Source organism: Scyliorhinus canicula, chromosome 20 (genome assembly GCF_902713615.1).
Source record: "Scyliorhinus canicula chromosome 20, sScyCan1.1, whole genome shotgun sequence".
NCBI lineage: Eukaryota > Metazoa > Chordata > Chondrichthyes > Carcharhiniformes > Scyliorhinidae > Scyliorhinus > Scyliorhinus canicula.
Genome location: NC_052165.1, coordinates 1,586,968 through 1,601,271, shown reverse-complemented (window position 1 = coordinate 1,601,271; position 14,304 = coordinate 1,586,968). Strand labels below are relative to the sequence as shown.

The following is a 14,304-nucleotide window of genomic DNA, read 5'->3' as shown; positions in this document are numbered from 1 at the left end:
CAGAAGTTATAGTTTTGAGGTTTTAATGATCTTTGTTTAACAAGTCCGTTATGTTTTGGTCTGACTTTGCTCAATCAACAGAATAAAGTGAACATAACTGGATCTTTGGAGAACTTTTTCATTCCTCCACTATTGTCTCCTGATTGCTCACATGATCATTCTGTAAATGTCTGTGTTATAAATATGTTGACTGTTTAACAGAATTTACCCACTTTGCATAATGTGATGATTCTCAATGCTCCAGTAGAGCAGGTTTATCCAGGTCACTAGACCCTCTCATCTAATAAAGTGGCTTTTGCTGAGTTAAAGAGACACTCGTTTATCTAATCAGGTAGAATGCACTTTACGGAGCAAAGTTTCACAAATGAGACATTCATTTGAACCATATATCTTTGATGATTGTGATATTTTGGGAAGAGGAAGTCGCCGCCTTTTCCAGGTCTTTAATAAACACAGGAATTTCCTCCCCGCTATGGACGGAATTCTCCGATCTGAGAATGGTTTAGTGCTCGGCTAAAACTCCATTCACTGCAGCCAGACCGGAGATTCCCGCCGGCACTCACAGACAGAGAGTTCCCGCCGGCACTAACATTCAGAGAATTCCCGCCATGAGTTTAATCATGAAAATATTTCACTTGCTGTTTGAAAATTCCACTCGGATTAGAGGCTTTTCCCCAGGGTAGAGGGGTCAATTACTAGGGGGCATAGGTTTAAGTTGCGAGGGGCAAGGTTTAGAGTAGATGTACGGGGCAAGTTTTTTACACAGAGGGTAGTGGGTGCCTGGAACTCGCTGCCGGAGGAGGTGGTGTAAGCAGGGACGATAGTGACATTTAAGGGACATCTTGACAAATACATGAATAGGATGGGAATAGAGGGATACGGACCCAGGAAATGTAGAAGATTTTAGTTTAGACGGGCAGCATGGTCGGCACGGGCTTGGAGGGCCGAAGGGCCTGTTCCTGTGCTGTACTTTTCTTTGTTCTTTGATATTTTAGTGACCCGAGTGAGTATCGCTTATATACGGTCTTTGATTCTATTTACTCATTCACAAATCTTGGAATGATAATCTTTTCTATATAGACAGAAATCTTTGACTGTCTATTTTCTGCTGATTGTAACATGAGTGAGAGTATTCCTCGTTCATCATATAAAGACAGAGTGCCACTAAAGGGGGCTATTATATCATTTTACACATCACTGCAAATCTCAATACTGTTTTCACCTCATTTTGATTCTACTGCCATTAAGATATTGAAGTGTGTACACGCTACTGTGTAATGTATACAATGCACTCATCTCCACTCCTATTGATCGTGCTTTAAGAAATCTGATTTGGTGCTGAATGTTTGTTAAAATATATTTTTGGAATTACAGAAGTTGTAAAATACTCATGAATTAACAGCAGCAGACTCGTTTGAATATCAGAAACAATTGGAACTTTTCCTTTTAATGCAATTTTAATGTATAAAATACCTTAGAGTTGAACATGAATAAAATCTAATTTAGTAAATAAAAGTGAAGCGAGGCATTCTCAAAGTTATTTTTTCTGAATATTTGCTACTATTGCATGAAGGTTTGTGTCAACTTTCAATGTTTACGTCTTGATTCTCCTCTGATGTTCACTTAGTGAGAATGGAGCCATACTGCTCAATGTATCACTTACTTTGTAATTTCGTGATTCAGGAGTGAGACAATAAAAGTTTCAAGCTCTGAGCTTAACATGGTTTTTGCTGATGTTTGTACATGTACTCATTCAATCCCAGAGACAGAACCAGCAAGCTTTTTTAAGACACAACCCCAAATGAATTGTTAAGTTTTATTTCACATGAATGAACATACAGAGCAACAGTTATGATCAGATCCATTTATTTCATCTATACAATTCATCTTTGTGTTGTAATACAAAATAATGAACATAGTTAAGCTTCCTCACATCACCCTGTTTGACTTTGACAAAGATACTTCTAAAGGCTCCACTGCACTTAAACCTTCTTGCAGCCTTTCCTGGACCAGATTCCTCAATCGAAGAATCACACAGCACAGACCATCAGACAGATGTCGGTGCTGCTTCTTTGAAAGAGTTATCCAGTCGGTCCCTCTACCTTCCCTTTTTTCAATAGTCCTGCATTTTCTTCCCTTTATATCCATGATAAGTATGTATCCAATTCTCAATCTGCGGAGCATTTTGTCTGAAATGTCCCACTTGACTGTCTCTCTCTCTCCCTGATTCAATTTTCCATCTTCTATTTGCTGCCAGTGGGTATTGATTTCTGGACAGGCTATTGAACTGTTATTTAAAGTCTACGGGAAAACAATATTGAAGGTAGCTCATTAGTATTTTAATCATATATTGTCCCTTTAAATTTACGTGAAAACACTTTGCTTTACGACACAACATGTTAGAAACAGTGTTTTTCTAAATCCTTTATGTGGGGCATTTCCAAAGAAATTCCCAAATTGCGTCAAGCATATCACTACTAATTCAATATTTAAGGAACGAGTTGATTGCAAGCCTGTCTCAGTAAATAAACTAAAACAAAAGAGATTACTTTGCAATTGTGCTCATTATTTGCTGCTGGCTTAAGCCATTGGAATGACTTTAAACTGTCAACCCAGCACTATGAAGCAAATCAAAAGAATTCTTGAAGCATTGTTGAGGGTTTTCTTAACTTCAGTTGAGTTTGTAGGAACAGATAAATGGAAGTTCATCTGAACAGATTCTGTCGTACCATTTGCCTCCAACACCTGTGAAGAATAACAATTGTTAGGTTGAACAATTTCTGTCACAACAGACTAGTATTGGTTGCTTTATGCAAGGATAGCCCTCGTATTTAGACCCAAATATTTGTCTCCTGTTGTGCGTGAATACCAGACAGGTGCACTGGTGGTACTGCCTGGGTGCCAGGTTGGCACTGCCAAGTGTCAGGCCCGGGGGGGGGGGGGGGGGGTCATTGCCAATTGGAGGGGAGGTGAGGGGGGTTCCCAGGGATCTGGACAAGATTGGGGTATAGGGGGGGTGGGGGAGGGGGGGGGGAGAGATCGAGGCTGCCGTTCCTGTTGGCGAGATCAGGGCACCAACAGGAAATGACTGAAAGTGTAGCAGCAGCTGGGAGAAACTCCCCGGGGGGATTCTCAGAGCGGCAGAGGCTAAATGCTCGCAGCATCAGACTTAGTTTTGAGACTGCTGAATCGTGTCCAACCAGGAGTATGTGGAAATCATGCAGTCGACAGGTCAGAACCGGGATTTTCCTTGGGATCAGTCCTGTCTACCAAGAGGTACGGGCCAATCAAAGGCTGCAGTACTTTTGAATGGTAATGCCAAAGGGAGGCGATCTTCTAACGAGACCCACTCAAGGGTCAGGACCCAGGCCAGAGGTGACTGATGTCAGATGAGGGTCATGAGGAGAGGGGAGTAGGGGCAGCAAGTAGGGTGGCTCTCGGTGGCAACCCCCCCCGAATCAGGGGCAGGATTCTCCGCAGCCCCACGCATAAATCGCGTTTCGCGCGGGGGCAGAGAATGGATCTTTATGCGGGAATCATAGCCCGGCGCTGCTCTGCGGATTATGCGGCGCAGCTGGGAAGGGGGGGGGGGTGGCATTGACAGAGGCCCCCTCCCCCCCTAGCGATTCTCCGGGCAAAACTGGCCCGGATACATAAATGATCTGGACGAAGGTATAAGTGGTCTGATGAGCATGTTTGCAGATTATACTAAGATTGGTGGAGTTGCAGATAGCGAGGCGGACTGATTGGAGAGTTGGGCAGAGAAATGGCAGATGGAGTTCAATCCAGGCAAATGCGAGCTGAGGCATTTTGGAAGATCTAACTCAAGAGCAGACTACATGGTCAATGGAAGAGTCCTGGGGAAAATTGATGTACAGAGAGATCTGGGAATTCGGGTCCATTGCACCCTGAAGGTGGCAACGCAGGTCGATAGAGTGGTCAAGAAGGCATACAGCATGCTTGCCTTCATCGGACGGGGTATTGAGTACAAGAGTCGGCAGGTCATGTTACAGTTGTATCGGACTTTGGTTAGGCCACATTTGGAATACTGCGCGCAGTTCTGGTCGCCACATTACCAGAAGGATGTGGATGCTTTAGAGAGGGTGCAGAGGAGGTTCACCAGGATGTTGCCTGGTATGGAGGGTTCTAGCTATGAAGAAAGGAAGGTTGAGTAGATTAGGATTGTTTTCATTGGAAAGACGGAGGTTGAGGGGAGACCTGATTGAGGTCTACAAAATTATGAGAGGTATGGACAGGGTGGATAGCAACAAGCTTTTTCCAAGAGTGGGGGTGTCAATTACAAGGGGTCACGATTTCAAGGTGAGAGGGGGAAAGTTTAAGGGAGATGTGTGTGGAAAGATTTTTACGCAGAGGGTGGTGGGTGCCTGGAACGCTTTGCCAGCGGAGGTGGTAGAGGCGGGCATGATAGCATCATTTAAGATGTATCTAGACAGATATATGAACGGGTGGGGAACAGAGAGAAGTAGACCTTGGAAAATAGGCAACAGGTTTAGATAAAGGATCTGGATCGGCGCAGGCTGGGAGGGCCGAAGGGCCTGTTCCTGTGCTGTAATTTTCTTTGTTCTTTGTCTTTGTTCTTTGAGTTCCCGACGGTGTGGTTCTAACCACCTATTACTGCTCTGCAACCTCGCGTGGCCGCATGTTTAATATTTGATCATTTAAATAATAATCCCGTTTGCAGTTATTCCTACCAAAATGGATAACCTTACATTTGTCAACATTGTATTCCGCCCCTGAATGGGCCAGACACTTGCTCATTCACTTAACCTATCCAAATCCCTCTGCAGACTCCCAGTAACCTCTGCACTTTTCGCTTTACCACTCATCTTAGTGTCGTCTGCAAACTTGGACACATTGCCCTTGGTCCCCAACACCAAATCATCAATGTAAATTGTGAACAATTGTGGGCCCAACACTGATCCCTGAGGGACACCACTAGCTACTGATTGCCAACCAGAGATACACCCATTAATCCTCACTCTTTGCTTTCTATTAATTAACCAATCCTCTATCCATGCTACTACTTTACCCTTAATGCCATGCATCTTTATCTTATGCAGCAACCTTTTGTGTGGCACCTTGTCAAAGGCTTTCTGGAAATCCAGATATACCACATCCATTGGTTCCCCGTTATCTACAGCACTGGTAATGTCCTCAAAAAATTCCACTAAATTAGTTTGGCATGACCTGCCCTTTATGAATCCATGCTGCGTCTGCCCAAAGGTACATGTGGGTTTTACTGATACGAACAAAGCTGGCAGGTAGGGCTAGTGAAGTGTTTGCATCACTACCGGAGGAGGTATCTGGGACGTAAGAGGCGGTGAAAAACATCCATCTGTGGAGCATATGAATTAGTGCCTGAAGATTACAGCCAAAAGAATTTGGTCAAAGATACATGGAGTCTGAAAGGATCAAACAGAGTAATTTTGATAGGTGAATAAGGGCTTTGAACATAGACCAAATGTATGAAGCTCTCAGAGAAATTATACTTTTGGAGAAGTTTAAAAATTCAATTCCCGATCTAGTGAGAATTCATGTGGAAGAGCAGAGGGTTAAAACTGTGAGATTAGCAGCAGAAATGGCAGATGATTATGAATTAGTTCATAAATCAAAGCTTGGTTTCCGATATCAGTTTCATCCTGTGAGGGATAGAAACTGGGGAAAAGAGAAATACTCAAGTGGTAAAGGTAAAGGTAAAGATCTGATGGGAGATATTAAGGAGAGTGTAGCTCAGAATAAAAAAGAAATCCAGGAGGGTGGGAGAGACATGAAAAGTTTCAACAGTTTTCACTGTAATAAACTAGGCCATGTAAAGCCACAGTGTTGGTGGTTGAAGAAAAGCACTGGGAAGGCTGATGTGGTAAAACAGGATGAGACAGTGGGGTTTGTTAAAGTGATAAAGGAAAGCTCAAGTGAAGCGAAGCAGGTGCAAAAGATTGTACAGCCTGACCAAAAGGTAATTGATAAGAAGGTGCCAGATCTCTTTCAAGAATTTACTTGTGTGGGTAAAGTTTACTCATGTGTACCAGGAGGAGTAGCGGAACTCTCAATTTTAAGAGATACAGGAGCTAGTCAATCTTTAATGGTAAGAGATGAGGAGTTACGTAGTTTGGGAAGAATATTGCCAGAAAAGATGGTAATATGTGGAATTCAGGGTGAGAGAAGTAGCATTCCATTATATAAGGTAAGGTTGGAAAGTCCAGTGAAGAGTGGTGAAGTGCGAGTAGGAGTAATAGAGAAACTATCTTGTTCTGGAATACAGTTTATCTTGGGTAAGGATATAGCTGGATCGCAGGTGGGAGTGATGCCTACTGTGGTTGATAAGCCAGTGGAAAATCAGACAACTGAAGTGTTAAAGGACGACAACCTTGGGATTTTTCCAGATTGTGTAGTAACAAGGTTGCAAAGTCACAAGTTAATACAAGAGGAGAAATCAATGAGTGAAGATGAACTTGAAGTGCCATTATCAGAAACGATTTTTGATCAGATGGTTGAAGAAGAACAAGAAAAGGTGGAGGGTGAGACGGATATTTTTAGTTCAGGAAAATTGGCGTAGTTACAACAGAAAATGTAGAAATAAAATGGATGTATCAGAAAGCATATACGAAAGAGGAATCTGAGTGTATACCAGATTGTTATAACCATAAAAGTGATGTCTTGTTGAGAAAATGGAGACCTTTACATATGCAGGCGGATGAAAAGTGGGCAGAAGTTCATCAAGAGGAATTGCCGGTAGGGTACAGAAAGGAGGTGTTGCGTGTTGCACATGAGGTACCAGTGGGAGGTCATTTGGGAATAAGGAAAACTCAAGCTAAAATCCAGAAACATTTTTATTGGCCTGGGCTACATAAAGACGTAGTTAAATTTTGTCAATCATGTCACATATGTCAAATGATAGGGAAACCTCAAGCAGTGATAAAACCAGCGCCCTTAATACCCATTCCAGCATTTGAGGAACCTTTTACAAGGGTCCTAATTGATTGCGTAGGACCGCTTCCTAAAACAAAAAGTGGGAATCAATATCTTTTGACGATAATGGATGTGTCTAGTAGGTTTCTGAGGCCATTCCAGTACGCAATATTATAGCTCAAAAGATTATGGAGGAGTTACTTAAATTCTTTAATAGATATGGATCACCCACAGAAATGCAATCGGATCAAGGATCAAATTTTACCTCAAGGTAAATTCAAAGAAGTTATGGATAGATTAGGAATAAAACAATTTAAATCAACTGCGTACCATATAGAATTGCAGGGAGCGTTAGAAAGGTGGCATCAGACATTAAAGGCAATGTTGGGGGCTTATTGTCATGATTATCCAGAGGATTGAGATAAAGGAATTCCATTTGTACTGTTTGTAATTAGGGATGGACCTAATGAGTCAACCAAATTCAGTCCTTTTGAACTAATTTATGGTCATGAGGTAAGAGGACCACTTAAATTGATTAAGGAAAAATTGGTGGATGAGAAATCGGAAATTACATTATTGGATTACGTGTCAAATTTTAGGGAACGATTAAATAGAGCAGGTGAATTGGCTAGACAGCATTTAAAAGTTGCACACAATGCGATGAAACGGGTAGTGGACAAGAAATCCAAAGTTCGTAGTTTTTCCAGTGGAGATGGAGTTTTAGTGTTGTTACCAATGGTAGGGGAGCCTTTAAAAGCTAGGTTTTGCAGACTTTATCAGATTGAAAGAAAATTAAGTGAGGTGAATTATGTGGTAAAAACACCAGATAGAAGGAAGACTCACCGAATGTGTCATGTGAATATGCTTAAAAGGTACTTTGAAAGGAAAGCAGAGAAAAAGGAAGTTTTAATGATTCTAACTCAAAGTGGTGAACCAAATCCAGATGACTGTGAATTTGACATACCTCAAATTAAATTGGAAAATGAGGATGTTCTTAAAAATTGGGATAAATTGTTGAGTTACCTTCCAGAGGAAAAACGAACTGACCTGAAAAAGTTATTGATATCATGTCTGCAAGTTTGTGGAGATAAATTGGGAAGTACTAAAATGGCTACACATGATATAGATGTGGGAAATGCTGTTCCGATCAAACAACATCTATACAGACTTAACCCTTTAAAATTGGCACAGGTTAAGAAAGAGATTGAGAGTATGTTTAAAAATGGCATAATTGAAGTGGGTTGCAGCCAATGGAGATCACCCATAGTGATGGTACCTAAACCAGACTTTACCCAACGGCTGTGTGTGGACTACAGAAAGGGGAATGCAGTTACAAGAATGGACTCTATCCTATCCCACGTTTGAAGGATTGTATTGAGGAAGTGGGACAATCAGCTTTTATTTCAAAATTGGATTTACTTAAAGGTTACTGGCAGGTACCTTTATCCAAAAGGGTGAAGGAGATTTCAGCTTTTGTGACTCCAGATGGTATATACCAATTCAAAGTTATGCCATTTGGCGTGAAAAACGCCCCAGCCACATTTCAACGGTTAACTAACAAAGTTGTTTCAGGATTACCCAAATTGTGCGGTATACATCGATGATCTGGTACTTTTCAGCCAGACATGGAAAGAACATTTAAAACATCTGATGGAGTTATTTGATCGACTTCAGGAGGCGGGTTTGGTGATAAACCTAGCCAAAAGTGAATTTGGAAAAGCCCAAGTCACTTTCCTTGGCCATACGAATGGAGAGGGTCGAATGGTCCCACGGGATGTGAAGACAACAGTTATTGAGGAGTTTCCAATATCATCAAGACGATGGGAAATAATGCGATTTTCTGACATGAGTGGATTTGATCGAACATTTGTGTCATATGTTTGTAGCGTGGTTGCTCCACTGATGGAATTGGTGAAGAAACGTCGAAAATTTCAGTAGACAGCGGACTTTCAACAGGCCTGAAAGCTGTGATAACCAATGCTCCTGTGTTGGAGAATTACAAGGGACTCTGTGATCAGATTGAACTAAAGTATCTGACTTTAAAGAGAAATGCCGAGGTGTAGAGAACTGGATGAATCGTGCAGAGACCTTCTTGTTCAAAGAGACTGTCAATCGAGAGGGATTGCAGTTGGAGGAAGAACAATAATGGACTATATTATTGTACCTATTTGCGTGTGTTGTTTTTTTGAAACGAAAAGGTATATTTACTGTGTGCATTTCTCAAAGGATAGTGAAAAGGTGAAAAATGAAACCACCTTGAAGTTGATGGATTTTTTTTTCTTGGGGTGAGGTGTCATGTGAGAGTACCTTTAAGAAATGGGTGTTTTTTTATAGAATAACTAGTGGGTGTACCTTTAAGAAATGGGTGTTTATTACTGCAATGATGTCAGAGAATGGGTGGAGCTGGGCTGTCTGTCTGCTTTACTTTTGTTTTTGAGAAGGCTGCTATAGAGTAGGTTTTAGTTTTGTTTTCAGAGAGAAGAGCAGCAGTGAAAGCCAGCAGATGTGCATTGATCTCTCTACAAGCTAAAGAGTGTTCATTTGGGTGATTTCAAAGGGATAACTGCTCTCATTAGAGAATTTAAACCTGGTATTTGTGCTAAAAGAGTATTTTGTCTTCTGGATGTTGTTTGGGAAGTTATTAAGGATTGCTTAGTGTTGTATTCTTTAGGGGTTGCATTTGAATTGATGGTTGCTAAGATGTTTATTGTATGTTTTAAAAAGCTTAACTTGAGTTCAAAGAATAAACATTGTTCTGCTTTAAAATATACTTTTCCATTTCTGCTGTACCCACACCTGTAGAGTGGGCCATGTGCTCCCCATACCACAATCTATTAAAAGTTGTGGGTCCTGTGAACTCCATGATACACTTTGGGGTTCTCTAAACCCTGGCCCATAACACTTTGCTGAACACCTTCAGTCTGTGCGCATTCAGGACCCAGACCTTCCCGTTGCTTGCCATTTTAACAAAAGACCCTGCTCCCATGCCCCCATGTGTGTTCTTGGCCTGCTGCAAGTTCCAGTGAAGCTCAACGCAAACTGGAGGAACAACATCTCATCTTTCGGTTCGGCACGTTACAGCCTTCCGGACTTAAGATTGAGTTCAACAACTTCAGATGATGAGCTCTACCCCACCTCGACCCATTTGTTTTCATCCCATTTCATTTTAACTGTCTATTACCTTTTATTTCCTTCTTGTCTTTCTTTATATATTCCCCCCTCCCGATTTTATCTCCCCTCTCACCTTTTCTCCCCCTTCCCTCCCCCACATCTACATCTGTCAATGTTTACCCTCTGATGTTAGTTTATCTGCTGTTTGCCCTTTCACACCTTTTATTCTCTCTTGGGACTGATTTAGCACCTTTTACCCTTGGTTTCTGTGGCTATGACTCATCTTTCATTCCCTCATCCCCCACAGTATAAATATTTCCCACTTTCTCTGTCTTTCAGCTTTGTCAATGGGTCATATAGACTCGAAAGATTGTGGGCGTGGTGTCGGAGAATTCCTGGTACGAATCTCGCCCCACTGCCCCAACGCCGGCTGCCGTATTCTCCGGCGCAGTTTAACGGGCGGGGGCGGGATTCCCGCCATGCTGGTCAGGGGTCGTTGGCAGCGGCCCCCCCTGGCAATTCTCTGGGCCCCAATGGGCTGTGTGGCCGTCTGTTTTTGGCGTGGGTTATGTATGGTGCCACACAGCAGGACCTGGCAGGTAAGTCAGCGTTGGCGGTCCTCGGAACGTCACAGGGGGATCTGAGCCAAAGGGGGCTCCCACGGCGGCCTGGCCCGCGATTGTGGCCGACTGATCTGCGGGCAGGCCTGTGCCTTGGGGGCACTTCTTCCTTTCCCACCAGGCCCCTGTCGGGCTTGGCCATGGCCGGCACGGAGATGAGAGCCCCCCAGGCATGCGCCAAAATATGACGGCCGGTCTGCGCATGCGCAAAATCACGACAGCCGTTTCGTGCATGCGCAAACTCACGCAGTCCCTTCGCCGCCGGCTGGAGCGGCGCCAACCCCTCCGGCGTCCACCTAGCCCCCGAGATAGGTGAGAATTCCTCACCTTGGGGGCCCATTAACGCCGGAGTGGTTGGCGCCGCTTTTCCCGCCTGCGTGGGGACTTCACCCCCGGAAGGGAGAATCCCGGCCTCGTTCTTTCCTCTCCCTACAGATGCTGCCAGAATTGCTGGGATTTTCCAGCATTTTCCCTTTTGGTTTCAGATACTGTAGCTGCTTCTTATAGAATTAGTCTACAATAGATTTACAACGGCCGGGACTCTCCATTGGTTTAAGGGCTGGATTCTCCGATCTCCGATGCTGAAATCACACTCGCCGATTGGCCGGAGAATGTGTATTGAGGCTGGAATTGGGAATGCGCTCTTTTCCTCATTCTCCGTCAAAAACGCATTTTGCCGGGACGGCCTCAGGATATCACCTGAGGCCCTCCCCCGATGCTCCGCCCCGGATGGGCCAAGTCCCCAATGGTGTGGGACACGTGTACCTCACAACTTACAGAGACCTCGTGTGGTGGCTGCGGACTGTGTGCAGCGCCCCCACAGTCGGGGAGGGGGGTGGGGGAGGGGGGGAGTGTTCCACTGGCTGAGGGGGCTGAGGGGGGGTCAGGGAGGACTGGTGGGAGGTGAGGGGGGACAGTTTTTGGCAGGCCGGGGCCACGGGAAGCCAGCACCATGTTGTACAGGGTGACCGCCGCGCCTCCATTGTGCGCATGCGTGGCGACGGTTAAGGCAGGTTAAGCCGGGGCTTTACGCGGCGCGGCTGTGGGTCCCCCACCGGGTGGTGCATCAGTGCAGGCGCCGACATTTTGGTTGTAAGACCAGACGGATCATATGGGCATAGCCGCAGAATCGGAGAATTCAGCCCTAAGTGCTCTCACTATTGGAGAATGGCAGCAAGTTGGCGCTGCCACTGGGAACAGCACCTAGGTGCGCGTCTCACTCCTTAACTGTGCAAATTTATGCATGGGGTGGGTTCACCATATTCCATCTGAATCTTGCTTTCGGGCTGCCATTTTGAGCGGTCGCCTGGTCACAAAGCTAGCAGGCCCCCTCTGTCCCCACAAAGCAATACCTGTCCCCCCCAGCATCTTCATTAGCCATCCCCCCACCCCACCAGACCCCCTCGGGACACTATATCAGGCACCCCCATCAGTCCCCACCCCCGGCATTGTCAATTGTGCGCGGCTCCCTGGCACCTACACCCTGGCAGTGAAGCCGAGCCTGGCATGGATGACCCCAAGGGGTGTCAAGAGGGTCAAGACTCTTAAATTGCCCCTCTGCTGCTTCCAGGCTGCATGTGGGGGTTAAAGGTCCTGGAGGGTGGGTGGGCTCGGGCTGAGGGTGACGGGTTGAGCCCGGGAGCCCCGGTCCAGGGTCCCATCTGCCCCTCCCAGCCTTGGCCAACCTGAAGATCACCTTGACATGGCGATCTCAGGCAGCGCTCGGACCAACAGCATCCTCTTGGTCAATGGGTTTCAAATCTGAGTCGCCCTCCTCAGCAGTCCAGGCAGCCGCTGAGGAAGCAATGCAGAAACACTTTCCCTTTCCTCACATCTGCTCCCCCAGACAAAAGCCTTCAAATCAGCAGCTAAGACGAATGTCAGAGGCTTTCTGGAAAGACCACAACACTTGAAAAGGCTTCAAATCCCCAGAGTCCCTTTGAAATGCAAAACTTCCATTCAATTTCTCAGTGAGAAACCTTTAATTAGCCTGTGATTGACGGTTTAATGGGTCAGGCAGAACTGCTTGCTGATTTGCTTATTGATCTTACCCTTCATGCTTAAATGCATCTCAAATACTCTGCTCTGATGCTAACCATAATGTTTATAAACACTCTTGCTATGATTGACAGCTTCTCACCACATCAAAGGAGCAAAGTGGTTTCACCTCCTTTATCATCATGGCAGAAATGCTTAGATCCTCCGCCGGTCATAACGGCGGGTCTGGCGCCCGGCGCCGAACCCATTTTTCAGGGGACGCTCCATTCTGCGGCTGAATGGAGAATCCGGCCACCTTAAAAATGATTTTATCTGACAGATGTTTGGACAATACAATCATAGAGAAACTCTTCAGAATCAACGTGTATCTTAAACAAAAGCTCAATACTAATAATGTACAGCTCAAATCAGGTAGTTTCTCATTGTAATGCTGGTTAAATATCCACCTTTGTACTTCTGATCGCCAAGTATTATGGTGACCAGGTTGGGTGAAAATGTACCCCATTATCTAATTTCACCGGGTGGCACAGTGGTTAGCACTGCTGCCTCACAGCACCAGGAACCCTGGTTCAATTCCAACCTCGGGTCACTGTCTGTGTGGGGTTTGTACTTTCTCCCCGTGTCTGCCTGGTTTTCCTCCGGGTGCTCCGGTTTCCTCCCACAGTCTAAAGATGTGCAGGTTAGATGGATTGGCCATGCTAAATTGCCCCTAAATTGCCTCTTAGTGTCCAAAAGGTTAGGTGGGTTACAGGGTTAGGGTGGGGGGGTAGGCTGAGGTATGGTGCTCTTTCAGAGAGTCGGCGCAGACTTGATGGGCCAAATGGCCTCCTTCTGCACTGTAGAGATTCTATTACATTCTAACTATTGGGCGACACAGTGACACACTGGTTAGCACTGCTGCCTCACAGCTCCAGGAACCCCAGTTCAATTCCAACCTCGGGTGACTGTCTGTGCGGGGTCTGCACGTTCTCCCCCTGTCTGCATGGGTTTATTCCGGGTGCTCCCGTTTCCTCCCACATCCCAAAAATGTAGATTGGCCATGTTAAAATTGCCCCTTAACACCCAAAAGGTTAGGTGGGGTTAATGGATCACGGGGATAGGGTGGGGGAGTGGGCCTATGTAGAGTGATCTTTCCAAGGGCCGGTACAGACTCAATGGGCCGAAAGGCCTCCTTCTGCTCTGTAAATTCTATGACTCAGAATCATAATAAATGTGAACCGACAGCTTCATGCTTCTGAAATTCATGTGCAACTATTAGACGTCACAAGACAGTTTACAATCTGAATGTACCTTCAGAATTGATGTTCACACAGTTTTCAGTCTCTGTTTCATCGTCAGGTTGGTTTTCGCACCACTTTCCGAAATCCAACATGGATCCATCAGTCCACAGGTAAGTGCCCTCCTTCATCAGAGAAAATTTAATTCAGGATATCAATGTCCATCAAAATATCAGTCACATAACATGGAGCTGGAAATTACAGTCAGCATCACTGGGAAAGTTACACCTCGACCACGACACATGCAACAAAACCTGTGCTTATACAGGAACGTGAGTAATGTTCCTCAGAATCCCCCATCAAAAAACAGATAATAATCCAAAGAGGGGGTGATCTGGGTGAGCAAAAAGTGATTAAAGAGGGCTTGA

General features: G+C 44.9%; 1 protein-coding gene across 3 annotated transcripts in view; it reads right to left on the bottom strand.

Moving 5' to 3' along the window:
- Positions 1 to 1,802: 1,802 nt before the first annotated feature.
- LOC119955312 overlaps positions 1,803 to 14,304 on the bottom strand; it is a 198,889-nt gene continuing 186,387 nt past the window's right edge. For all 3 annotated transcript variants that reach the window (XM_038781401.1, XM_038781399.1, XM_038781400.1), the window contains 2 exons: positions 13,950 to 14,061; positions 1,803 to 2,745 (listed from right to left, as the gene is read on the bottom strand). In XM_038781401.1, the coding sequence (XP_038637329.1) occupies positions 2,672 to 2,745; positions 13,950 to 14,061 (186 nt within the window). In that variant the 3' untranslated portion in view covers positions 1,803 to 2,671. The remainder of the gene's footprint in view (positions 2,746 to 13,949; positions 14,062 to 14,304) is intronic.